Source organism: Citrus clementina, unplaced genomic scaffold (assembly GCF_000493195.1).
Source record: "Citrus clementina cultivar Clemenules unplaced genomic scaffold, Citrus_clementina_v1.0 scaffold_3, whole genome shotgun sequence".
NCBI classification, from domain to species: domain Eukaryota; kingdom Viridiplantae; phylum Streptophyta; class Magnoliopsida; order Sapindales; family Rutaceae; genus Citrus; species Citrus x clementina.
The window spans coordinates 1,258,894-1,286,076 of NW_006262339.1; the positions used below are offsets into that span (position 1 = coordinate 1,258,894).

Genomic DNA, 27,183 nt, shown 5'->3' on the forward strand with positions numbered 1-27,183 from the left:
TCAAAATATAATAGAAAAATGTATACTAACATTTTAATGTTATTAGTTGTCAGACCACATTACCCAAACATGGCCTAAGTTATCTCATTATCTATTAAGACTCTAAATTTGTGTTAAACATGTTATTTTATTCTAAAAAAATATAAATTCATATATTATAACCAACTCAATTATGATTGTAAATAAAATTTTAATTTATTGTTACTTTATAATTATCTTTTGCTATATAAACTACTAAAATTCCGACCAAATCCCTCAACATCAAAGTTTACTTTTGCTACCTTATCCGCTATCATATTTCCCTCCTAAAATAAAGATGCGATGTACATTACTTAAGAAAAAAATAAAGTTTTTCCCCTATTTTTTTTTATTGGTCATTGCTCAAAACCCCATAAATCACACCATCTATAAGTAATGTGTAGTTTCATCACATCTTAATTTTTTTTTGGTTTTATCTTTCTATACTCCTCCTTTTAATTACTTGTCTTATTTAATTGTCTTATTTCTCTTTGAAAATATTCTTCTACTTGTACGTTGTTGTTTCTACTTTTTTTTTTTTAAAATAATTGTTGTGCTTGTTTTGAAAAAAATATCCACTAGAATAAAATTCAGTAAAATAGGAAAAAGATTATTTTAGTGTTTAAAAATAACCCTGGATAAATTTGATACAAGCAGTAATAAATATATTAAACAGGAGTAAAGAATCAGTAATTGAATAAGTTTCAATTGAATTAAAAGATGATCCCAAGGCAACAAAATCCGTTAACCCGCCTTGGCTATTACTTATTAGCCCATTGGAGGGCGTTCATCATCAATTCGATTTTAAATGGAGATAGAGATAAGAGAAACGTAAAGTTGTCAATTGAATTGAATCGGTGAAAATAAAGACACAAAGGATAAGTACAATCACAGCGAAAAAGTAGGATAAATCTTGTGACACGTGTCATGTGTGTGGCAGCGTATAAATAGAATTTAATTTTTTTTATTTTCTTTATTTATTATACGAGAAATATCAAACGGACCCACAATGACTAGCCTTAAAAGGAAGGGCAAAAAATGACGGAGAATGACGTTTGCTGACGCTTATAAAGAAACGGCGCGCGGTAAAAGAGTCGACTTTGGACTTTGTTTCAGGTCGATGGATAATGGTCATGTGAGTGATCTTTTAAATAATTGTTTTTATAAATATTCAGAAGTCAGATCTCACTACTGCAGATAAGCAGTACAGGCCACTCAATTCTTGATTTTCAGTTTCCTTGCAAATAAGCTGGTAGTAATTCTACCGCATTATTATTATTATTATTATCGAATCTTTAAAAATTAAATGTGTGTTTTTTTTTTTTGTGCTTTTGTTTCTTTTGTTTCTTTAAAAGGGATTGATGCCAGCCGTTGTATGTTGTTGGTGGGTTCAGGTTTTATTTTATTATTTTGACCTTGGAAGGGTGACTCGTCTTTAAATGCAGGGGATTGAAGTGGGATCGCTAATGGCTTCCGTTGGACATGCATGTCCTGCTCCCATGAAACCTACATCAAATGGCGTCTTCCAAGGCGATAGCCCTCTTGATTTTGCGCTTCCTCTTGCCATTTTGCAGATATGTTTGGTTATTTTGCTCACAAGGGGTCTTGCTTTTATTTTACGACCACTAAGACAGCCACGCGTGATTGCTGAGATTACTGTGAGTTCTTGTTTCAATATTAAAGCAAAGATGTACAGATTTTGCTGCTTCTGTTTTTCCAATGTTTTCTAAATTCTGTTATTTGTTTCAGCTCATATAATCATGAGACAGAACTAGCAATAGTTGATTTAGTGTTTTTGATTCTGGTGTACTTTGTTTATTTCTTCCTTTTGTTTTTCCTTTGGTTTTATTTAGTTTAAGGCTTATTATACATTGAAACTTTCCTTGAGCCGTAAGATTCATTACATGTGTTTTATCAATTTCATGTTTTTGCATCTTTATAATATGTATAACCTTGACATCAGATACTTTACCAATTGTTGTTGCATATGTGGCCAGGGAGGGATTTTACTTGGGCCATCAGCGCTGGGCCGTAGTGAGAGATTTCTGCAAGCTGTTTTTCCACCCAAAAGTCAAACAGTATTAGATACTTTGGCAAATCTTGGTCTCATTTTCTTTATGTTCCTTGTTGGCCTTGAATTAGATCCTAAGTCCCTTCGTCAAACTGGGAAAAAAGCCCTTGGCATTGCAATTGCCGGAATTAGCCTTCCTTTTGCTTTAGGAATTGGTTCCTCTTTTCTCCTCCGAGAAACCATATCTAAGGGTGTAGACAGTACTTCATTTCTTGTATTCATGGGTGTGGCTCTTTCTATAACTGCCTTTCCTGTCTTAGCTCGCATTCTGGCTGAACTGAAGCTTCTGACCGCTGATGTTGGCAGAATGGCTATGTCAGCTGCTGCTGTTAATGATGTGGCTGCATGGATTCTACTTGCTCTTGCGGTTGCCCTCTCTGGCTCTGGTCAGTCTTCCCTTGTTCCAGTTTGGGTCTTTCTTTCTGGCTGTGTGTTTGTCATTTGTTTGACTCTTTTTGTCCCTCCAACATTCAAATGGATGGCTCGACAATGCCACGAAGGTGAGCCAGTAGAGGAAACATATGTTTGTGCTACATTAGCAGCTGTCCTGGCAGCTGGATTTATCACTGATGCTATTGGAATTCATGCAATGTTTGGTGCTTTTGTGGTTGGAGTTCTCGTCCCCAAAGAAGGTCCATTCGCCAATGCTCTTGTGGAAAAAGTTGAGGATCTTGTATCTGGCATCTTCCTGCCATTGTACTTTGTTTCAAGTGGACTGAAGACAAATATAGCCACAATCCAAGGTCTCCAATCATGGGGTCTTTTGGCTTTGGTTATTTTGACTGCCTGTTTGGGAAAAATTGTTGGCACTTTTGTGGTGTCTCTTTCTTTCAAAGTGCCTCTCCGTGAGGCTCTTGCACTGGGAATACTCATGAATACGAAAGGCCTGGTGGAACTCATTGTGCTCAACATTGGTAAAGATAGAAAGGTACTTTTGAGTTTCGTGACATTGATGATTGGGCTCATTGCCTAATCATTTCTTTATAGTTGCCTTTCTATCTAAATGCACAATGAATTTTTATGGATTTGCATTTTCCAGGTTTTGAATGATCAGGTTTTTGCTATTATGATTCTAATGGCTGTAGTTACTACCTTCATGACCACACCTCTTGTTATGGCAGTATATAAGCCAGCAAGAAGGGCAAGAGTCGCTGATTACAAGCACAGGACTGTTGAAAGGAAAAATTCAAAAGCCCAATTTAGGATTTTGGCCTGTTTCCATAGCGCAAGAAACATTCCATCAACAATTAATCTCCTTGAGGCCTTGCGAGGAATTCAGAAGTCTGAAGGACTTTGTGTATACGCGTTGCACCTCATGGAGCTCTCTGAGAGGTCATCTGCTATCTTAATGGTTCACAAGGCAAGAAGAAATGGCTTGCCTTTTTGGAATAGAGGCAGGCAATCAAATCCTAACCACATTGTCGTAGCGTTCGAGGCTTTTCAGCAACTTAGCCGGGTATCAGTTCGGCCGATGACTGCAATCTCTTCAATGTCTGACATGCACGAGGACATCTGCACCACTGCTGAGAGTAAGAGAGCTGCAATTATTATCCTTCCATTCCATAAGCACCAGAGGTTAGACGGTTCCCTGGAGACTACTCGATCTGATTTCCGCTGGGTTAACCAGAGGGTTCTCAAACATGCGCCATGCTCAGTTGGCATTTTAATTGATCGTGGACTTGGTGGAACCACCCAAGTCTCTGCAAGTAATGTTTCCTATACTATCACAGTCCTCTTCTTTGGGGGACGTGATGATCGTGAAGCCCTTGCTTGTGGAGCTCGCATGGCTGAACACCCTGGTATCAGTTTTATAGTCATTCGCTTCTTACTGGCAGCTGACGCCATAGGGAACACAGTCAGTGTTGATATGGCTGGCAATGCTAGCATGGACGAAGAGGTTCTTTCTGAGTTTAAGCTGAAAACATCTCGGAATGGCTCCGTGAGATATGAAGAGAGACTTGTCAGAAACACGGCAGAAACCATTGCTGTCATCCGGGAGGTAAGCCGCTGCAATCTTTTACTGGTGGGTCGAATGCCTGATGGTGAACTAGCCTTAGCTTTAAGCACAAGAAGTGATTGCCTAGAATTGGGGCCCGTGGGAAGTTTGTTAACTTCTTTGGAGTTCTCAACAGCATCAGTATTGATAATTCAACAATACAGTGACAGGGTATTTATGAATTTGGCTTCAGAGTTGGAAGAAGACTCGCCTGACAAGGGTTCAGACCTTAGCAACTAATTCATTTTCTTTTGGTTTGAATTTAGAGAATCATCTAATCGGGTGTTGTAAAATGATTTTCATGTCTTTCCATTGTGATTGTTCAACAATATCTAATAGATTCAAGTCAAATAGTGAGAAAGACTTTCTTAAAATTCTTTTGTTTCTACCCGTAATTTTAATTTTTGTTCGTCTTTATTAGATTTCAATCTAGACAAACTAGCAATGAACCAGTATCAAAAATTTGTAATTTAAACTCATGGGTTGAGTAGTACGTAGTAAGCGAGAAATAATAACACCGAAGAATATGCATTAAAAATAGCGCAAACTTGAATACTGATAAAAAAAATAATTTTGCTTTGTAGTGATTTTTTTGTCTTCCAATTAATGATGGTGTGTTATTCTCTTTGCACTTATAACATAAATAACCACCTATAATCATGTCCATTCAATGCGATGTCGTTTAAGTAGAGGTGTAACTTTGTTCCCTAGATCCGTCCACACGGAACTTCCCACCAACTAGAGTCCACAGTCAAGAAGGGGATATGAAACACTATCGGTTCTCAACTTGAAGCGGTTGGCACGAAAGCAAGCTCCTTTTACTCTTTTAGTTTCCAGTTAGCTAGCTAGGGTTTCAAAAATTCGACCAAAGATATGCTTCAGCTGAGCTGCAATCTCCACCGTCCATCTCAACCTCTGCTTCTTCCCCGCTACTATTTGTCACCCATTTCCTTTCCTATCAAGTATGTCATCTTTCTTTTCTCACCTATACTTGTTTTTAATTACTGATCACATTCGTCGAATAAAAACTAATTAAGTTTATTGTTATTATTATTATTATTGTTATTTTTGATGGTCTTTGTCAAACAAAAGCAGCCATGTAAAGTTCAATGTAAACAAAGAGTTTGTAAAGATTACAAAGATTTGGACAGCAATAGGAGCCAAGAAAGGCGGCGATAGGAGCAGCGAAGAGGGTTCTAATAGTGAGAAATGGGTTCATGAAGGCTTCATTACTGAGTCACTTCCCAATGGTATGTTTCGTGTTCGGTTAGACAATGAAGATTTAATTCTTGGTTATATTTCTGGAAAGATTAGGCAAAACTTTATACGTGTATTGCCTGGGGATAGAGTTAGGGTTGAAGTTAGTCGTTATGATACGAGCAAGGGGCGTATTATTTATAGACTTCGTAATAAAATTTCCAGTGATTAGTGTTTGTATTGACTTGAATATTAATTTTGTCATTATTATTTAAATGTTTATTTTTTGGTTCAAGCATTTATTTCTGCTCCTTTTTGAAATTTGTGATTACTGATTAGAATGGCTTGTAGTTAGTTGTAGGATTGCTTTTGACTGTTGCCCGGTCCTTGACAATCGGTGCATTTCCTTGTACACAGCAGCGTTCCTGGTTTAGCCATGTAATGTGTTCATTCTTTTATTTTTGTTGAGAATTAGTTAATTTTCTGAGGGAAAGGGGTGGGGCGGGGGGAAATTGCTGGTAATCTTTCTCAGTTGTGTGGTTAAACCCATTCAGCTATCTTGTAGCTAAATGAAGTTGCTTGGCTGGAAGTTTGGCTTTGCCCAAAATTATTCAAATCTTCATCTGCTTTTTTTGTTTTTATCATATTTGGAATTGTTCATAAATGATATACCCGAGTGCTTTCTCAGCCTTGTAAAGAAATTGTGATTTATCTTGTCTCTATTGAGGATTTAGAGAGGGATGGAGGAGGCCGTTTTCTTGGGAGGCAAACGGTTGGGAGAGGGGAACAGAGGGCACTTTCTTTAAATATTTGGGAATCTGAAAACTCAATTGGAAATTCAAACAAAAATTTGCAAGTTCTTACTGGAGGACTCTGTTATTTGGTGGTGTGATATCTCAGGTGCATTAATCACATTGATTGGGGTAACATTAGTTGTTTTTCAACCCAAATAATACGTGGAGTATATTTGCCAGCATGATTAATGAAGCAATGGGGACATATTTGACCGGGTTGTCAACACATTATGTGATTGCCCAAAACATGACAAATGTATTTCTATTCATAAATAACCTAGTAAATATGCCTAAAGTTTGAGCTATATCTTTGCATGACTTAGGTCTTTGCATCTTGCCTATGAATGTTGACAGAGAATATGTAGGCATAATGGAAAAGAACAAAGCTTGGCTTTAATTTTGGATAATCTTCTCCCATGTTGTTGCTACTGCTATTTTCAACTAATAAGGCTTGTCTATTGTGCCGCTATGGTTGCTCCTTTAGAAAATTGGTGTTTGGAACCTTGTATTACTGTGACATTCTCTTTGGTGGAGTTTGTGGCAATGATTTGGCCAATGGTACATCTTCTGTGCTTTCACATGCAACCAAACCAACAGAAGACAGAATCGAAATCATGTACTGCGTTGTGGCAAATATCCTTTTAGTTGAATCATAAGGCTTCCAGCGATGCATCTAGATCTGGTTGTGCATTGGCTTGCAAAGTTGGATGAAACTTTAAAAGAGACTTGACGCATCCCCAAAAAATAAAAGAACATAGTTCTTGTAGGACGGTCCAAACCTTGAAATTATTATCATTGTTATTATTATTTTGTTTAAGCGAACCATTAATGACGAGACCAATTCCAATGGACACCAGAACTTCTGAGTCCAGTACGAATTTGCCCGAACTTAATCCATGTATGCTGAAGCCCATTTGAGATCTGGCTAACTGTAGCATATAGATCACTATCCCCTATTGAAATGCTAAAATTTGAAACCTTCTAACATTCGATTTTGACCATTTCAGCCATTCCTAAATAAGAGTATGTAGCTTTTAGTTTTTTTTTTTTTTAAAAGAAAAGAGTATGTAACTTTAGTTTAGAGGGTATTTTAGTTAATACAAGAGGGGTTACGGATATATTTAATACAAATAAACCAGTCCCTCAATGGTATGTGGAGTAGATCCTTTTTATAAATTTATCTGAATCATAATCCTATAATTTTGAAGCCAACTTTTGGGATACAGCCATTGCTACTTTGCTGATCAATATCGTTCACTGGAGCACAGTTAGATATATATTACTATGGCACATTAATTAGGATTTAGAGGGCCGGACGTGAAATGTTGTCTTTCGTGTTGCAAATATTCTCTCATTCAATATTCTTCGATTAAAAGACAAGACTGCAATATTCTTTTCCTTTGTTAGAGAAACCAGTAGTTCTCGAGGCAAATATTTTCATTCTATAGTCTTGAATAGTTTTGAAATGATCAAAAGAAAGATTTGGCATTGGTATATTCTTCTTTTCTTTTTTTTTTGGGACGCATCTCTTACGTAAATCACTAGTTCTTGCAGCAAATATTCTCATTCAATATACTTCAGTGGTTTTGTACCGAAAAGACAAAATTTCCAAGCTTTCATTTATTCTTCTTCCATTTGTCGGAGAGCTGTACAATCAAGGAAATTAAGGTATGATGGTTAAAGGCTAAATAATTGTATTAGAGATCAGTCTTAATAAATTCTTTCATGTTGATAAAACTTAATAAACGAATTCGAAGACGAGACCTGAACTTTGATATAATGTTATTAGATCAAAGAACTTAAGTTGACACATAAATGTCTAGACAGTACTAGAGACGAGTTTTACTAATTACTACGTTATACAAGAGTAAAGAGAAAGATGGCAGAATTGGCAGTACACATTGACTTTAATATAAACTAATAGATTACCAAAATTTGGTGTGGAATAGAGTGGCCCATATAATAAGGATTATGATCCCTTTTTTCTTTCTTTCTTTTTTTTTTTTTCTTTTTTGCCTTTCTCCTCCTCTTGCCTTCATAATATATATAGTGAAAGAAATTGATTCGATTGTAAATAAAGTGAAAAAATAAGTATAAAACTCAATCTTACCTACTCATTAAATAAGGATAGGCAAAGTGAAAAAAATAAAAATAAAAGAAGAGATTTCTATCCTTTATTATCAATATATATTTCTTGGGGCATAGCACTCTATTTATTCACTTTTTATCACATGTATATTTGAATATTTTTAATATTAGTTGAAATTACAATGGAAAAAGAGTGAATGAAAAAAGGAAGGGATAAATACTCTAAGGGCATGTTTGGTTGGGAGGAGAGAATGGGGGAGAAGAAAGTAATTCAAATTCTATTTTTATTTCCATTGTTTGGTTACACAAAATATATAAGAATTTAATATCTCTTATAATGTAGAATTTGAATTCCACACCAAAGAGTGAAGAATTTAAATTCTTCTTATGTTGAAAACCCAAACTTCTAAAATTATCCTTCAATATTTTAACTTGTTTAATGTTATTAATTATTATTATTTATAATTTTATTTTATCAATTTAATATTATAAATAATTTTATATTAACCAAATTTAATGAATGATTTAAAAAATTTAATAAAATAAATAAACTTATTTATTTATTTTATATGAAAATATGTAAATATAAATTAACTATTGCCGGACCACCGCCGGAACTTTGCCGGATCACCGCCGTATTTCCGTCGGACCTTCGCCGGATCAGCGCCGGCACACCAAAACTTCGCCGGACCTCCGTCAAAAGTCACCGGCACCGTTGACCGGCGTTGACTTCCGTTGACCGGTTGTTGAGTTGTGTTGACCGGATTTTAATTATATTAAATATTATTTAATATTTAATTATATTAAATAGTTTAGTATATTAAATTATTTTATATTTTATATTAAATATAAATCATGAATTGTTTTAGAATTTTTTAAAATTAAAAAAGTTTAGTATTAATATTAAATTATATTTTATTACTAATATAGGTAATTTAGTATTTAAGGTAAAGGATAAATTTGTTTTAAAAAAAATTATAATTTCTTTTCCTATCAAATTTTATGTCAAACCAAACAATGAAATTTAATTTTACTATTCTCTTCTACTCTCTCTTCTCATTTTCTCTCAATTCCACTATTTTCCTCTCCTCTCATTTTTTAAAACCAAACACCACCTAAGAGCAACGAAGACTTTTCCATATTAATAAAATCTTTAAAAGGGCCGGCCTTGTGTTAACGTGGAGCTGATAATGAATGCAGTATATTTCTTTCGTATGTCTCTAACTAATCCAAAAAGTGGAATTTATTCGATTTAACCGTACATGAACTGAAATCTTTCAGCAAAACCTTGAGCGAAATGATCGACTTTTAAATTTAATTATTGGAAATATTGGCGATCATTTGATAGAGAAAGGCATATTATCAAGAAAATACAAGTAAAAAAATGTAATTATTCATGGCAATATCAAACTCTAAAACGACATCTTATATACTGATCGGGGAATGATGGTATGCAAAAAATACTTACTATTATTGGTGGAGGATAAGGACATGCCTGATGAATTCTTATATAGAAGCCGAAGCAAGACTGAGTGAATAAGTAATCACAACAATCATTAATTTTATGCACTTGAAGATGAGAGATCTTGCAATAAAATTTTCTTGGATATTCATTATCTTATTAATTATGTTAGTTTCTGAGTCTCAATCCGTTTCGGCCACCAGGAAAATTTCCAAATACCAAAAACCATGCAAGCAATTTGTGCTTTATTACCATGACAATTTGCTTCTAGACCCAGATGATGTGGCCAATTCAACATCAGCCAAAGTAACAAGTGGAACTAATTAACTAAACTTGGTAACTACGAATTTGGGATGATGGTTGTGTTCAATGATCCAGTGACCAAAGATCAAAGTTTCCATTCCCCCGAGGCTGCTACAGCTCAAGGGTTCTACTTCTACAATATGAAAACTGATTACAGTGCTTGGTTTGCTTGTACGTTGGTGTTCAACTCGAGTGAATATAAAGGTACCCTAAATATAATGGGCGCGGACTTGATGCCAGAGAAGACTCGAGATCTCTCAGTTGTTGGAGGGACTGGTGATTTTTTCATGGCCAGAGGTATTGCTACGTTCACAACCGATGCTGTGGAAGGTATTAAATACTTTCGCCTCAAGATGGATATTAAGCTTTACGAATGCTATTAGATTTGACATTATAATGTGCTGCTAGTGCTGTTCCAGTCACTTGGCTCATAAACCACTCATTGGTCCCTTCTATGTGTGTCAATTCAGTATCCATTTATGTAGGGTTTCCTTTATTGAAAGTAATTTCAGAATTTGGATATTCTTATCCTATTTCGAGCGGAAACTTGGGGAAGGGGGAGAAACAAAGAAAAACATAATTAAAAAATAAAATAAAAATCGCAGTACCGTTTTAACAAACAATAATGAGGCCTTAGAGAGTGTACCAAACAATTTCTGAGTGTACTTAATTTCTATATTCGGTCAGATATATTTTATTTTGAGTCAAAGGAAATTAATTTTCATTATATAAATTATAAAGGTAATACGCAAACAATGCAAATTGGCAAGGAAGTATCTGGGTGCAGTCCAATCTATACGTCGCTGGGCTTTTGAATTGAAAGTAACTGCGCACTTGCGTTTGCCAAATTCGTGGTCGGTCACCAGAAAACTATCAAGTCATTGTACAAAATGAGATCGGAATTTTAAAAACAGAAGCAAGGGAGAGACCGACCGGTAATTTGAGACCAAATCCCATGCGTGGCGTGGACGTGCGTAGGTAATTTAAAAACAATTCGGGGATTGTGTCCCACTAATCCTCCCTAGTTCTTCAATAAGAACACCCTAATTTTAACAAAATGAGATACCACTAATAAATAAAAAATATTCTCATTGAAAAATAACTATATATGTATATATTCATTTTCATTTTTTGATTATTTCCGAATGCTTAAAGCCTATTGCCAAAACTAATTTCATCCAAATACAGTATAACAATGCTCTCTCTCTCTCTCTATTATTAATCTTGAGAGTTGAGATTGTGATTTGTTTAATAACTGAATTAAATTTAAACCTATCAAATTTTCACCTAACTCACTTACCAATCGAGTCGTCTATTCGCACTTGACACATATTTTAAACTACAGCTTGCAAATTTCAATAATCAATACCAGGAAAAATTCATTTTCAACTATAAAATTTAATGCATTAACCTACTTCATTCTTTATCTTCTTCTCAACATTAATTCATTTCTCTTCTAAAGATGGAAATAGAGGTAAAGGAGGCAATTATAGCAGCCGGGCCCTTGAGCATGTGCACGCCAGTTGATAAAGATAATGACAGCTCTTGTGACAGCCAAGACCTTTTTTTCTTTCTTTTTCTTTTCATGGACACTACAGAACTATGTTATCCAAAAGTTTTGAAATTTATATTAATTATCATATTTATGTGACGTTTTAACAAAATTGAATAGAAATAAAAAAGAGCCAACGATTGGATGACTTTAATTATAAGACACGAATTGGACGCCGACAAATTAAAGTGGGTTCTTCAAACACCCCCCCCCCCCCCCAAAAAAAAAAAAAAAGGAATGCATGCTTCTACTTCGGACTGAAAAAATTATGATTTCTCTCTTATTCATTTTTTATTTCATGTATATATGTATTTATCTGGGATCACCATAGAAAGCAATGAGAAAGGAATAGAAACCAAAGAGATAGAGAAAGGATGAAACAGCAGTGAAAATAAAAAGAAAAGGAGGAATTACAATAATTTAACTTAATTAGGATACTTTAGATATTATTGTGGGTCTATAGAAGTGAAATTTCATATTTTAAATGTAAAGAAGCTTAGCGTGTAATTCAAATAGTCCAACATTTCTCATATTAACTTGGTTACCCAATTTTACTTTCATGAACATAAGTAGCAATTTTGTTAACTTCAGCTAGTAAGGAGAAGGAAAAAAAAGTATGTACTAATCATACGGCAACATTGGAATTGTAGTTGTAGATTAAATAAGCTGCTTTTTCTGTGCAAATGCAATAAGAAACTAATTAAAAAAATAACTTGGTGTTTAGTAAACTGTGTTGTTACGGTTGTTATGTTTTATTACAAATGTATTGCTCTATTATATAATGAGCATAATAAACATAAGTTTAAATTATCTTTTATTTTTTTGGAGTATATTTAATGATGTTTAGACATGCCTTTTTCTTTTTAAAACACGTAAAATTACATAAATTGAAAAAAAAAACTCAATAAATTTGTTATATAAAATATGATAAAAATTCATACTTATTATATACAAACCTTTTTTAATCTTATAATAGAAACTACAATTAAAATATAAAAAATATGAACCTACTAGATCAAAACATTGATACTAGAGAGAATCTACAGTAGTTGTAGGGGTAATTTGATTATGGTGGTAATATGATATCTAATGAGTTAATATTATGGTATATGAGAAAATAAGACATAATTATTTTTTTAAAATATTAAGAATATAATAGAAATTTTAAAAATGTATGATATGTATTTAATAAGTTGCTTATGAAAAGCAACTCTCTATCTGCTTTTAAAATCTGTTGTTAAAATGAAGAAAATTATGAAACAAACAGATTTTACAAAATTTACCAAATACAATTTTTGTCACAAATTATAAAATAAGCAGATTATTGAGTTTCAACCTCAATTTTAAACGAGGCCATAGTTTAGTAATTGGGATTAATTGTCTATATATATGAAGCTTTGTTATTAACCCAAGTTATATTTGTTTCCTATTCGTCCAGTCAAAAAAGGAGTTCTTGGATTTAAATTTCTTTTACAATGTTTGAAAAAATAAAAATTGATAGTGTCAAATAAGTTTTAATTCCAAATACAATTCTTACAATGACTTAAAATTTATGTCAAAATTTTAAGTCAAGAATTTAAGTTAAAATGAGGATAAATTTCGGATTACTCACCTCGTAAATTGACTATCTTCAAATCACCCTCATACTTATGAAAATCTCATGTGATTCTATTTTTATTCAAAAAAATAAGGAAAAAAATCAGTGATTTTTTTTTTGTCTTCTTAATATTAAGGTCTTCAGAAGTAAGGAAGTAATTTAAAAACAATCAATTTACGAGGGATAATATGAAATAACCATTTAAAAAATATCTTATGGCCGTATGACATTCCTATTATTAGTTATGTTACACTTCTACCCTTATTTTTTCTTTGCTTTTATAATAATATCCACACAACAATCTTAAAGACACTAATGAAAGCAAAAAGAGTTAAGCTTTTAACACCCCTTTAAAATATTTACAACACCCTTTTAAAATTTTATTCCTAAAATACCCTAGTTTAATTTATGACAAATATATCCACATATTAAAATTAAACACCTTCTCATAAATTTTCAGTCTAAGAAAAAGTAGTTCTTTTAAGTTTTTATTTATAAAATACATACAACATTAAAATTTTAAATTATTTTTTCTTATTACATAATTTCCACCTCATAACTCTAAACTCTTATAATTTTCTCAAAAAATTAAAAAAAATAAAATATGAATAAAATTGTGAAATGAGAGTGTAAAAAGTTTGTTAAAAGAATAATTTATTTAAGTATTTAATTAAATTTTTGTTCACAATAACAAATGAATTAATTTGTTTTCGGATATTTAAGTAATTTCAAGTAAAAATGAGTTTTATTAGGAAATTTGCAAGGGTGTGGCTATTTGAACCTGATAAATTTCTCTTTGCACCCATTTAAAAAAATAAATTCATTATTTAAATTTAAAAATCTTAAAATTACCCTTCAATAATCTCTTTCTCTCTCTAGCTTACAATTATATATTCTCCCTCTACTCTCACATTTTAAAAACTAAACACTTAATTTTACTCTTTTTGGAATTCGTTGTTTTAACTTTTCTTAGTATATCATGATTTATATTTCATACTTTTTATATACAATATTTTTTTTATACATCCATTAGCTTTTGTGTTCGGTAAAAATGAATTTCTTGATATTTATTTACCTTTATGACTGATAAAAATTTATTGATATTTATTTTTAAATGGTAGATTTTATTCTTAATTATTGGTACCAATTATTTACAACTAAAAGAACATCTTAAATGAATGTATGAAAATTTGTAAAATTAAGAAGAAAAAAGAATAAAGGATTAATTAAATAATTAATTTAAAATTATTTAAATAATAAATTATTAATTAAAAAAATAGTGTTGAGAGAAAATTGAAGGGACGTCAACTACAACAAGATTACAAACAGAATACTAGTGGGTCCGATTTAGATAACAACTCTACCTACCAAAATCAAATTTTAAGTCAATTTTCAGTAGCATGCCACTAAAATCAAAGATCGACATTCAACACCCACCCCCCACCAATAATCGCCCAAACTCGAATTAAGAAGACGGTGAAGATACGACAATTACGTACCAGCCGTCCACATTCGAGGTTCATGTTATATGTATAGAGCTTAGAAATAAAGAAATGAAAGAGAATATAATTAAAGTTGAACTATGTACGTAAATGGGTATAATTTATATTTAAAAACTAATTCAGGAATTGAGGATTGACTCAAGTTTATACTATCATCTTTATTATTAATTTTAGTTGATTTGAAATATATTTTTTATAACCTCCTGTCACATTTAGGTCAGTCTTTTTGTCTAGCACCGTGGCCTGAGATTACTAGTGAGAGAGTATGCCCCTAATACTATATAGAAGCTTATGAATCTAATTTATACTCAAAATTTAAGTCATGAGTTTAATATTGCTTCAAGCTTATAGTCCAATAACTAATTACAGTTGATGTAGGATATTTTTCTTATCAAAACTTTATTTGAATAGAGACAAAGAGCATGTCCATAGCCCTTATGAATGTAGTCAAGTGATTTTTGTTGGGGAAAAATTAGGTTTTTAAAATTTTTATAAAACCTTTTAAGGACCGCTCTCATATAATATATAGGAATACGTAATTCAGAAATCGTATCTTAAAAATCTGAGTTAGCTTTTTCCGCTGAAGTGATTTAGGCTCCTAGATCACGATCCGCCACCACCACTCCTGTTAGATCACGATCCGTCACCACCACGCTTGTTAGATCACGAACTGTCTCCAATGATCTTCCAGGTTATGACTCAGGTTCGATCTGCACTTGACGTGTGGGCGCCTTTATCACTAACAAAGCAACTAGCACGAGAAAATTTTTCTCTCAACAATGGAGAGAAAAGTCTTTTTCTCTGATCTGTATAAAAAGTGGCTTCTCTCCTTTTCTTTAGGGAAAAATAAGCCTTATATATCTCCCTTTAGTGAAAACCCTAGGCTCCAAATAATGCCCTAAATAAAACTCACGTTAATAGGGGACCCACCTTGTAAAATAACATAAGGCCCCTTATACAAAAGCTAATTAAATGGAGCCTCCCACTAAATGATATATTTAGGCTTTTGACCCAAATCGCTAGTTATCTTACTTATTAGTCCAGTAGTGGTGCAGTCAATTAAATGAGCTAACCCGGGGATCATTTGGGAACATACAATAGTGGCTACAATAATTAGGCCTGTAATTAAACTAGCCCAATTATTTAATTCCAAATCTACTCCACTAAAAGATTGGAACTGACTTCCATAATTGTATGCTCGAATAATAATTCGTCCCAAGCCACATTGATTTCTTTACTGCACAATCCTTTGTACCACATCGTTAATTAAATTGATATCTCAACTGTCCAATTAATTTAATAACATCTTATTCCTTGATCCTTACTGGTTTTCTCTAATGATCATTTTCAACATACTAAATATGTTGACACACTCTGGCCAGAGAATTCTATGATCAAGTGCCGAAAACCCATCAAGAGATGTGTTGTACAAATTCTATATTGTTAATCCATAACTCCAATACTCATAATTGCTCCCACCAAGATACCGGGTAATCTTGACCACAAGAATGTGTCGTGCCCATTGGTAACTCAAATGGAATAACAATTACAATCATGAAATCATAATTAACTCAAGATTAAGATTACAGTAAAATCAACGCCTATGAGATTTAATAAGTCTGACAGTTATTACAAAGTTAATTAAATCTCATATGTGATCCTGTTCAATGTAGTCGTACTACATTAATAAATTCATACATGATTAAGATAAATCATTCAATGAATTTATTACAGTCTATACCTAAATAAAGTGCCCAACTTTATTTATCAACTGCGAACTAAATTTATTTAATCATAAGATAACTTGTATTTATGTCTTCTGTGAATCCACATGGTGATCACATAAATACATATAATATGATTAAATGGACTTTAATACAAATATTAATGCAATTAAGATATTTGAATAAAATACCTCATTTATTTTATTAATCAGAAAAATTATTTATTACAATTAAATAAACACATATGCTTTTAAAGAGCATATTTTCCCAACAATTTTTACCCTCTTTCTTTGGTTACTCATCTAAGTTAAACTCCTGAAAAAATATAGGGTCACATGTGTATATGTGAAGTGCTCTATCTTTAAAAAGAAAACGAAAGTAAACCTCCAAAGGTACGGTGAACTAGCTTTCGGAATCCCCAATTCCATGTGTGAAATTTACCATGTGATTGTACTTCCCTTCGTCTTTTTTTTTTCTATTATTTTTTTTCAACTTGCTAGGCAGCTCATTTGGTAGTATCCAATGTCACACTATAAAAAGGGGACGATTGAGTTAGCAAACTCACAAATACTTAGCTTAAGTTTATTGTATACAAAATTTCGAAAAAATGGGTGCTAAAAGTTGCATAATTATTTTCTTCTTTATGGTCCTTGCTACATCTTCTCCGAGCATGGGCAGGAAAAAGCAGTACAAACCATGCAAGGAGCTATTGCTGTACTTCCATGATGTGATTTACAATGGCAAGAATAAAGAAAATGCAACATCTGCGATTGTGGCAGCACCAGAAGGGGCAAATTTGACCATTCTAGCAGGTAATTTCCATTTCGGAAATATAGCAGTTTTTGATGATCCCATTACGCTTGACAATAATTTTCACTCAAAGCCCGTTGGTAGGGCACAAGGGATGTACATTTACGATACCAAAAACACATACACATCCTGGTTAGGGTTTACGTTTGTTCTTAACAGCACAGACTATCAAGGAACCATAAATTTCATCGGAGCCGACCCGATTATGATCAAGACTAGAGACATTTCTGTGGTGGGTGGCACTGGAGATTTCTTCATGCACCGTGGTGTTGCTACTCTAATGACTGATGCATTTGAAGGGGATGTATATTTCCGGCTTCGCGTTGACATCAAATTCTATGAATGTTGGTGAAGATAGCACAACTATGCAATATTAATTCGGAAAAAAATTCCTTGGATGCTTAGTTACGTATAACCATTCATTCATTGGAGTCTTACTATGCATTAAGTTAATTACACTTTTATAATATAAAAAATGCGTGTGTAAGTGATGATGGGCTTGTTTTTGCTAATTGTGAAAATTAGTAATGATTATGTGGTGGAAGATAGATCATCAAATATCTACTCTTTTTTTTTTTTAATTCCCAGTAGGAAAATTTGAAAATATTCCACAATCGTTTCAAAGATTCCGGAATGCGATAATAATGGTTGGCAGATGGAGAGACTCAAATAGCTTTTAGAATGTGATTAGACTGAAATATAACAAACAGTGAGGGTACTGTGAGACTATTTCAACTGATCATTTTTTCTCTCTATATTTTTTTATTTAAGAATTTTATAATTTAAATAATTTTTGATAAAATTACTTAATTAACTATTTCTTTTATTTATCTTCTCAATTTCTCAAATTCTCATCAATTCATTTAAATGTTTTCTTTTGGCTACCAATAATTAATATCACTAATTAAAAAGAGTAAAACCATTGGTTATAAAAGAACATCAACAAAATTTTATCAGTCGTGAAAGTTAATTAATACTAGGAAATTAATTTTTGCTAAACACAAAAACTAATGAGTATCAAGGAAAAAAAATCTTATATATAGAAAGCATGAAGTATGGATCATGATATACTAAGAATAGTTTAAAAAAAATAAATTTAAAAGATAATGAAATTGAGTGTTTAGTTTGTAGAATGCGAGAGTAGAAGAGAATATGTAATTGTAAGATAGAGAAAGAAAAAGATTGGTGAATGGTAATTTTAAGATTTTTAAATTTAAATTTTTAGTAATGAATTTATTTTTTTAAATAGGTGTAGAGAGGAATTTAGTGAGTTCAAATAGGCCAATCTGGAACTAAATAGTTTAAATTAACAAATGAGTAATGTTGCACATTCCAACATCCAAGTTCTCATTTAAGTTTTGAGTGATGTGGTATTCTTGGACGATGGTTAAGCAATTTTGTAAGATATAAAAACTATCATCCAATAAATGAGTGACACATAATACTGAGAATCAAGTTGGGACTAGATTCCTCACATTGTTATCAACAAATATATTACTTTTTAAAATGCTAAATATGAAACAAAGCGGTTCAATGAAATAAAATTGCCATAATCAGTTCGCATTTATTTTTCTTTTTAGTGATTCTGGGACATGAAAAACATTTAATTTGTCAAATTGATCAAGAATCCTAGCTAGTCATACCACATACTTGATTATTCAACACTTAGCAATGGAGAATTACTAAGCATAATAAACTGAACAATTAATTTATTTAATCTGTTCCTTGTCATAAGGTTTCCAAAACCATGAGCTTTGATATTTTAGTTAACAAATCTCTAGTGCAGGAGATTATCAGTTTTAGTCCTAAGAACGAAGCTAATAAAATGTAGTAGTTCATCGATAGATAAGGCACATTGATTTTGGTAGAGCCATACATTCACCAATTGTAGTAATCCCTTAAAAGTCAAGTTCTGTAACATGCTTGAATAGCAGATAAAATTAACATGCTTGTAGCAATCCCTTAAAACTGTTCAAACACCATGACCTCAAAGCAGTCACATTTCATCTTTGCATACTTTTCCACCTCTCAATCATCCATTGGTCTAGTCAATACCGGCCGGTTTATTGAGCCTCACTGGCTTGGTGGATTTGCTCTCTTTTGATCGGATTGGTGGCATGGACACTCTTATTGCTTCTTATATAGTTCACGTAAGTCCTATAACAATTGTCTTTATCTATCTATCTATACACATACCAATTTTTCTACATATTGGTCAATCTTTCTACATATTGGTGAATTTAAAAATAAAAGGAAATTAATATTCAAGGATTCTGTTGTTGACCCCAGTAAATGATAAAAAAGGAACTTGATAATTTTTTTTTGAAGATTTGAAATTTTTGATTGGAATACGAAATTACACTTACGAAATATAGATCAAATCCTTATCTCTTATTTTTATTTGAACTCATGTAACACTAAATTGTTGGTTTTTATTATTATTCAAACTCAGATATCCATAGACTTAAAGAACATTCATGACCAAATTAACTCTAGATTATTTCCATTCATATTACTATCAATTATAAGATAGAAAATAATAACATTTGTATTAAAATAATATTATTGATAACTAAATAATTTTTCTAAAAATTCTATTGAAATAAGAACCTCTACACATCTCAAAATTTATTTCAAAATATTCATCTGACATATTCATCAAATGGAAGATGATTTTGACAATTTCAAAAATAATTTATTGTATTATCTTTTTGTGAACTTTATGAGTACAACCTCATTTGGAATGAATTTGTTTAGATAAATGTAGAAATGTGTCACACAAATTGTAGAAACCAAATCAATCACCAAGACCAACTTGGAACCCCCAAGACCCACTCTATGAAACTTGATCTTGATCTGGAATTAATCACTAAACTAAGCTTTTACAAGAAACACGAATAAGCACTCGAAACCAACCACACAATCAAAGAAAATCAGATCACACACTTGCACTAATGATTATAGTGGTTCGGCCAATTTCTTGCCTACATCCACTGTGGAAAACAAAGCAAACTTTTTACTGATTTCAGAGAACAAGTTACAAATCTGAAGAGTACATGCAAATGAACCGATACCCTTAACAACAGATCCTATGACCTTTTATACTCCACTCTGACCAATCCGAAAGAACCCCAAGAAGTCAGTTCACGCTCCTGGGTTTCCAGCCAAGAAGATCTCCAGCTGCTTCCCGCGTGATCTAACGGAAAAACAACTTCTTGAATTTGCTTTGGGACACTTGTCAAATGTTCACGTAATCTGTTGATTGAAACGCAGAGATGGTTGTCGTTTGAGTTAGTGAAACATGTGACGCATCACGTGCATTACTAACGAATCCAGCCGACATATCGTTTGTATCAATCAGCTGTTCTAAACTCCAATGCTTGACATGTCGTTTATCCTTGCTGACAAACAGATGACGTGTCATACATATCCCCGAGATCAGATTTGAGCTTCATAATTCCAATACTAATAAAAATAAAAAAGAAAAAAAGAAGCTTTTAATGGGTCCATTTAAATAACAACTTCACCTACCATAAATAATATTAAAATCAATTTTCAGTAGCAACAACCAAAATCGAACAGGGTGTCGTAAAAAAAAATGAAAATTTCATATTGGTTCACTTTCCATGTTCTCATTATTTTTTATTTTTTCGAAAGAGAATAGAATCCAAAAGTTGAAAAGTTGAACTTTATTTGAAGACAATCTACTTAATCCCTTTCCTAATGAAGGAGAAACATGGCCCTGCAGATTATCAACTTGCAATTCTTCAATGATTGCTTATAATTTACAGAGAGCACGCATTTCGTCAGTTTATGAGTTTGAGTTGGCAGAGAAAAGTAAGTATGTTACTATTAAATTCAAAGAAACAAGAGTCAGGACAGTCGTCACCTTAATCATGTGTAGTTTCCATGGATCCAAATAATTCTCATAACGTTAAATTCTGGTTTTGGTAATGTGTTTGTGTAGAATTTTTCAATGGCAAAATTCAACTTTCCTTTAATGCAACCAAACTCAAGACCTAACTTTTGACAAAGAATAATAATAACAATAACCAGCCACGCGCTCTAACCAACTGAGGTGGATGCTAACCTCAACCCTTTTTGAAATTTCAAGTGGTTCGGTGTCTGAAATGCTTGGATGTTTGCCATCTTGCTGGTCAACTCCAAATTAATTGCATCATTTTCTTAAGCCGTCGACCTCTATTGAAGCAGTACTAATTACCTCTCACATGGTGGTCAGAAACCCATATTGTAAATGTAATTTCATCACTTCAATTGGGGTTGTTGTCCGCAGGTGAAAAAACATGAAAGCTCAGGGATCAAAACATCATTACCTCATAGAATATTAATATCATCATTTAGAAGAATCTTACGTTTCTCTATCTATTGCAAGATTAGATCTACCAGCGTCCAGTGCCTTAATAAGATTGACATTTCGAATGTTAGGTTAATGGTTCTGGTTCTGGTAAAAATTAACTTGAGGTCCCAATTATGAGCAAATGAAATTTTGAGGGCACAAAAAAAAAAAAAAAAGTGAAAAAGTTGAATATATATGGAACAGAACAATTCATTGTAATAAAATTGCCATTATGGTTAACGTCACTTTTCGTTTATAATAATTCTTGAGAGAGGATAAACATTTCATTGTCTATTTAGTTCAAGAATCCTAGCTAGTCATACCACGCACTTGTCTGATCAGTGGTGAATTCATATGAAGGAAAATAATTAAAATTGAACGCCTCGTTTAATTTATCTGTTTCTTGATCATGATGCTATACATGTACATGGTTTCCAGAATCATGAACTCTGAAAGTATTAGCTATCAGTTGTGCAGGAATTCGGTTACCAAAACCTCTGGATCCACTTTGGTGTAGCAAATAATTAGTTTTAGTCGTAAGCATCAAGCTAACAAAATGTAGTTGTTCATCAATGGATAAGGCACGTTGCTTTTGTTAGAGCCACACCATTCACTAATAATTGATCCCTTTAAACCCAAGCTATGCAAGATGGTTAATGATTAATAAAATAAGAGCAATAATAATAAAATAAACGACTACAAGGTCCTATATAAGGCCATTAACTCAACGCAATCACATTTCATCCTTTGCAAAGTTTGGCAACCTCAATCATTCATATATTGATCTAGCAATGGATGCTAAAACACTAATGCTAGCAATCTTTCTCCTCTTCCTGATCTCAGCATCCTCCGATGCACACACGCAAAAAATCCGAGCTCGAAAACCTTGTAAGCATTTAGTGTTTTACTTCCACGACGTTATTTACAATGGCAAAAACTCTCGCAATGCAACTTCAGCCATTGTTGGCTCACCAGTTTGGGGCAACAAGACCACATTGGCTGGCCAAAGCCATTTTGGTGACTTAGTAGTGTTTGATGATCCCATTACACTTGACAACAATTTACATTCAACACCAGTTGGTCGAGCACAAGGGTTTTACATTTATGACAAGAAAGAAATTTTTACAGCTTGGCTTGGCTTCTCCTTTGTTTTCAATTCTACAGAGCATAAGGGAAGCATAAACTTTGCTGGGGCTGATCCTTTGATGAATAAGACTAGAGATGTTTCAGTGATTGGTGGCACTGGTGATTTTCTCATGGCTAGAGGAATTGCCACTTTGATGACTGATGCCTTTGAAGGAGAGGTTTATTTTCGGCTTCGAACTGATATTAAATTGTATGAATGTTGGTGACATTATTGATTTTGTGCCCTCTATAATTTTTTTTCACTTGGTGATGTACTTGTCTCTTTTCAAATCAATGTTTTTATTGTTCCACAAGGGGTGGTTTAATCAATTCATGAAGCTTTATATAAAATCATCCATGTTTGCCCGTGCTTATGTTATTGGTTTATCCAGAATACATACATACATACATACATACATACATATATATATATAGAGAGAGAGAGAGAGAGAGAGAGAGGTGACTTGAGCCCCGATTTTGAATAAAAAATCATAAATTTATTAAATCAAGGACCAAATCTGATATTAATTGAAAAATTGTTTAGAAAATAGATAATTAAATAATTAAGAAATTACGCTTTATTTTTCACCTTATTCACTTTTCATTTGCGGATTGTTTCCAATATTAGAGAGGCCTTTCAGTAGTTGAATATGTCTACTAGCAACTAATATTCAACTAATTTTTTGCCTTTACATAACTAATCTAGGCATTAATATAATTTCCAAATCCAATTTTATTTTTATTTTATTTTATTTTTGTTTTTCCCAAATGTAGATAGGAATTAAAATAAGGTAAGTTCACCATTAACTAGCGGAAGATATGGCGAAATCCAATGAAATACGATGGATTAATCTCAACCAATAAGAAATTGATCAGGAAAATAATCACGATGCTGCAGAAATTCATGTCAAAGTCAGATGGTTCAAAATGCCATAATTGTGCTTTGATTAGACTTCGTAAAAGGCAAATTATAAGCTACTTAACATAACAAACATTAACAAAATGAAAAGGATAGAGTTGAAATTGAAGAGACCAAGAGGTAGATGTACAAATTGCAATTCAAAAACTTAAAACTTTAACCGATGCATATTCTCGAAAAGCAAACGTTTACATCTTTAGGAATATGAATATCATGACTCTTCCGCTGTCACAAGCTTCAGTCCCCCCCAAAGGCCCAACGCCCGACTGTGTGCTCAGGCCTCTTTTTCCAATTTTAATTACTTAATACATATTACTGATTCAAAAAAAAAAAATTACTTCATACATTTTACGCACGATTTATGTATTTATTGAAGGTTGATTAAGTATGGTGTGTAATTGTGCACGTGGTAAGATATGATTGACGACTACTGTATTGTAACCTTCACAACCTCCCAATCGTAACTTACTATGCGCACGATGGTGCACCTAATTAATCACCTCTCTTTATTTATGAATGACAAATGCTAATTAGACATCGACCGTACCCATCCAAATCCAGCGACCAAAGGATTAATTATTCTGTTAAAATACAAATCTTGATCGACAATACACGTCAAATCTCATAATCATATCTCTTGTCCCATTATTCCATCATTCGTATGCACAAAGTAATCGAAAGAGTAAAAATTTAATGTACGAAGAAAGTTGGAGCACTGGTCATGAGGTTTTTAAAATTAGCCAGTGAATAGTGATAACTTTTGAACCACGTTTTAGCAAATACTTTTATGCATATAGAAGAACATATGTAACATGTAACTCATATATACTCAAAATTACGTAAAATAATTATCTTTTGCGTTAAGGTTTTTATTTAATTATTCTCATCTGAAGTGAATTTTCTGTTTAATGGAAAATTTTTTGTTGCCATTGTTTCTTTTCCATTCAATCCTTATCATGTGTATACTTTAACCAATCACGATAATATTTATACATACGTGATAAATAGTAAATGGATAAACAATAATATTACAGGAGCACCAAAATTTTTTTTAACACCTTTATCATATGTAGATTAATTTTTGTAATTGATACCATAAGTATTAGTATGGGACATAATTCATACTTAAAAAAACTAAGGGTTATCTCATACATGTATTTTTAATTCACGAACTATTCTAAACCGAAGTAGTTATTCTCCTTGACACTTTAACTTTAATTTGTAGTAGTAAGTAACCCTTTGAAAACCCTAACTATATATATTGAAACTAGAGAACCCAATGTCATTCAAAAAATACGCTTGTTGCATCTGCATTCATATCTCTCATTCACAGTTTATGCTTCTTCAACAGTCAGTTACTAATTACAAGAAAGTGGAATTTACCAAGTTTACTTTTTGCTTGTTATGTCTCCTTCTGATTATCCTTAGCTCAACAGCCACTCATAGAAATAAAATACGGCACGTAACCGTAAGCCGTGTAAAAGGCTAGTGTTTCATTTCCATGACATAAGTTCCAATGGAAAGAATGCTAAGAACGCAACTGCACAATCGTAGCAGCACCTATTACCTTAGACAAAGAATGCGAAGAATGCAACTTCACAGGATCAAATTAGACGGCAAAAAAGTCATTCGGTGAGTTGGTCGTGTTCGAGGCCCTATTACCGTAAACACTAAACAACAATCTACATTCAACTGCGGTTGCAGCCTTGCAGTTGCAGGTGCACAAGGGCTTTAATTTATTTATTTGACAAGAAATAATTTTTTACAGCTTGGCTTGCTTTCTCATTTGTATTCAATTCTACTCAGCATAACGGCAGCATAAACTTTGCTGGGGCTGATCCATTGATTATCGAGACTAGAAATCTTTCGTTGATTGGTGGTACCGGTGACCTTTTTTATGGCTAGAGGGATTCCCACTTTCGATGACCGATTCATTTGAGTGATCTATTATTCCATTTTGTACCCTCCGCTCAAGTTGTTTTTTTTTTTTTTGTTGTCAATTATTGCCCAAAAGGAAAGGATCTTTAAATTTAGACGTAAAAACGCAAAAAGCAGTAGATTAGTACTCTAGTAGTAATCCCCGCACGGGCTGGTTCGATGAAGAATGGCGTCATTGGCACCCATTTATTAATCACATAAAGTTTCTCTCGTAACTCGTCCTTCTAAATTCAAGTTAAATTTCTCTTTCCCTCCCCAGATACTTTTTACATTTCAAGACCGTCCACTTATGTGAAACCAAACTATAGTTGTATAAAGGCGAAATAGATCAGAGAAATGAATATTATCCAACATTTCCCTTGTCAAAACCAGCTAAGTTTTTTGTATCTCATAAAAATTTTTCTTCGCTACTTTAAAATTAATCTAAATTTTTCATGAAGAACTTAAAATTTTATTCCATAAACAAAAACATATGGATCAACTGGATGGGCAGAGTTGGACAAAACAAAGGGGAATTACTGGGTGGTGTTAATGGGGATTTAATAAGAAATTGAATCTATTTCAGGGTAAAATGGTAATATAACCAGAAAGGGTGTTACTATTTAAGTAGGAGGGTGGTAGTACGGTAGCACCACTGTTCGATGAATGAACTTTTGGATTGGGCCCTTGGGCCTTGGCTGCCAGCCCAGCATGCAAAACACAAAAGGAGAATTTTGCTCGGGTAATTTTCAGGAACTTCCCCTCAGGCTTGGCGTATTAACACTTAAATGGAATATATTGATATAATTACAGATATCTTCCTTGTCGTTAATTAGGAGTTAGGTTGACCATTAGTAGACTATCAAAATTATTAAAATACCCATCCTGCCAAAATAATAAATGTTAGATAATTCAAATGTTTAGGCCACAATCAGCATATTCAAAATTAAAAATCAAAATTTATTGAAATTTTGTTTGAGCCTCATCCGTGATTCTTACATTTGTGTGTGTGTGTGTGTGTGTTACAATCAAAGATTTATTAAAATTATTCTAAGAAATTTGTGTGAAAGATATCTAGTTAGTTATCAACTGAAAGGTGAGGACAATCAATTAAAGTCAAATTGGACCAGTGACGTGGCTACTAGTTAATAAAGACATGAGTTCCCATTAATGAATTTGAGGAATTAGCTTTGTTGAAAGACTATAATAATATCATTACACCGTTAAGAACATACACATCAACTTAACTTGGACATCCAAAAATTTTTCCCCCTTTAATCTGGACTAGCTTTTTGAAGCTCAAGTGAAACAGGGCAATCGTCACTCCCATAAAAATCTGCGAACAAAAAATAATAAGCTGCACAAAGAATTAGTATCGATCTATTTTTTCTGTTTTATGTATCACCATATTGACACTGTTAATGAAATCATGCAGTTCAAAAGCAGGTTCTTCAAATTTTTATTTTTTGTTCCGAACTTGCTACTTGGACAGGAAGAAGATTTTCATGACATCCATCACACATTCCAACACTAATTTCAGGTATATGCATGTAATATGAAAGCTACACATCATAAAATAGATAGTACCTTTTAACTCAATTATGTGCCCTTGCATTTCACACGCAATAATACAATCTTTAAGTTGTTCTGAAATAATGAAATAGTCTATTCTCATCATTTTTCCCCCGATACCTGGAAAAAAAATAAAATTAAGCACATCACAAGCTATACATTTAGATCCAAATTGAGTA

The 27,183-nt window shown here is 32.9% G+C and overlaps 5 protein-coding genes across 7 annotated transcripts; all 5 read left to right on the plus strand.

The window, feature by feature from the left end:
* Positions 1-1,076: 1,076 nt before the first annotated feature.
* Positions 1,077-4,467, plus strand: LOC18046381 (cation/H(+) antiporter 18). 2 transcript variants are annotated; one of them, XM_006439363.2, is made up of 4 exons: positions 1,077-1,153; positions 1,464-1,676; positions 2,016-3,017; positions 3,129-4,467. In XM_006439363.2, the coding sequence occupies exons 1-4, from the start codon at positions 1,139-1,141 to the stop codon at positions 4,323-4,325; spliced, it is 2,427 nt and encodes an 808-aa protein (XP_006439426.2). In that variant the 5' UTR covers positions 1,077-1,138; the 3' UTR covers positions 4,326-4,467. The 2 variants fall into 2 exon arrangements, with proteins under 2 accessions (XP_006439426.2, XP_006439427.1); XM_006439364.2 differs by having other exon boundaries at positions 1,118-1,270.
* Positions 4,468-4,831: 364 nt separating this feature from the next.
* Positions 4,832-5,580, plus strand: LOC18046382 (translation initiation factor IF-1, chloroplastic). Of its 2 annotated transcripts, none has more exons than XM_006439366.2 (2): positions 4,832-5,047; positions 5,178-5,580. In XM_006439366.2, exons 1-2 carry the CDS (start codon positions 4,959-4,961, stop codon positions 5,512-5,514), a joined length of 426 nt encoding a protein of 141 aa, XP_006439429.1. In that variant the 5' UTR covers positions 4,832-4,958; the 3' UTR covers positions 5,515-5,580. The 2 variants fall into 2 exon arrangements, with proteins under 2 accessions (XP_006439429.1, XP_006439428.1); XM_006439365.2 differs by having other exon boundaries at positions 5,181-5,580.
* Positions 5,581-9,779: 4,199 nt separating this feature from the next.
* On the plus strand, positions 9,780-10,323 carry LOC18046383 (dirigent protein 5; the record flags this gene model as incomplete). The annotated part of the gene is given in 2 exon segments (XM_024188854.1): positions 9,780-9,950; positions 9,953-10,323. Coding segments are annotated over 2 exon segments (531 nt in total), but the record flags the coding sequence as incomplete, so codon positions are not given.
* Positions 10,324-16,889: 6,566 nt separating this feature from the next.
* Positions 16,890-17,607, plus strand: LOC18046384 (disease resistance response protein 206). Its single transcript, XM_006439368.2, has one exon. It carries the CDS (start codon positions 16,912-16,914, stop codon positions 17,464-17,466), a length of 555 nt encoding a protein of 184 aa, XP_006439431.1. The 5' UTR covers positions 16,890-16,911; the 3' UTR covers positions 17,467-17,607.
* Positions 17,608-22,231: 4,624 nt separating this feature from the next.
* Positions 22,232-22,863, plus strand: LOC18046385 (disease resistance response protein 206). Its single transcript, XM_006439369.2, has one exon. The coding sequence runs from the start codon at positions 22,263-22,265 to the stop codon at positions 22,821-22,823; it is 561 nt and encodes a 186-aa protein (XP_006439432.1). The 5' UTR covers positions 22,232-22,262; the 3' UTR covers positions 22,824-22,863.
* The last annotated feature ends 4,320 nt before the right edge of the window (positions 22,864-27,183 follow it).

What these genes read in the sequence shown, in the direction of transcription:
- LOC18046384 (XM_006439368.2), top strand. Translation starts at nt 16,912, where the DNA reads ATGGGTGCTAAAAGTTGCATAATTATTTTCTTCTTTATGGTCCTTGCT.
- LOC18046385 (XM_006439369.2), top strand. Translation starts at nt 22,263, where the DNA reads ATGGATGCTAAAACACTAATGCTAGCAATCTTTCTCCTCTTCCTGATC.
- LOC18046381 (XM_006439363.2), top strand. An exon ending in GCGTGATTGCTGAGATTACT is followed by an intron (nt 1,677 to 2,015) that starts GTGAGTTCTTGT and finishes ATATGTGGCCAG; the next exon opens with GGAGGGATTTTACTTGGGCC. An exon ending in ACATTGGTAAAGATAGAAAG is followed by an intron (nt 3,018 to 3,128) that starts GTACTTTTGAGT and finishes TGCATTTTCCAG; the next exon opens with GTTTTGAATGATCAGGTTTT.
- LOC18046382 (XM_006439366.2), top strand. Translation starts at nt 4,959, where the DNA reads ATGCTTCAGCTGAGCTGCAATCTCCACCGTCCATCTCAACCTCTGCTT. An exon ending in CCCATTTCCTTTCCTATCAA is followed by an intron (nt 5,048 to 5,177) that starts GTATGTCATCTT and finishes GTCAAACAAAAG; the next exon opens with CAGCCATGTAAAGTTCAATG.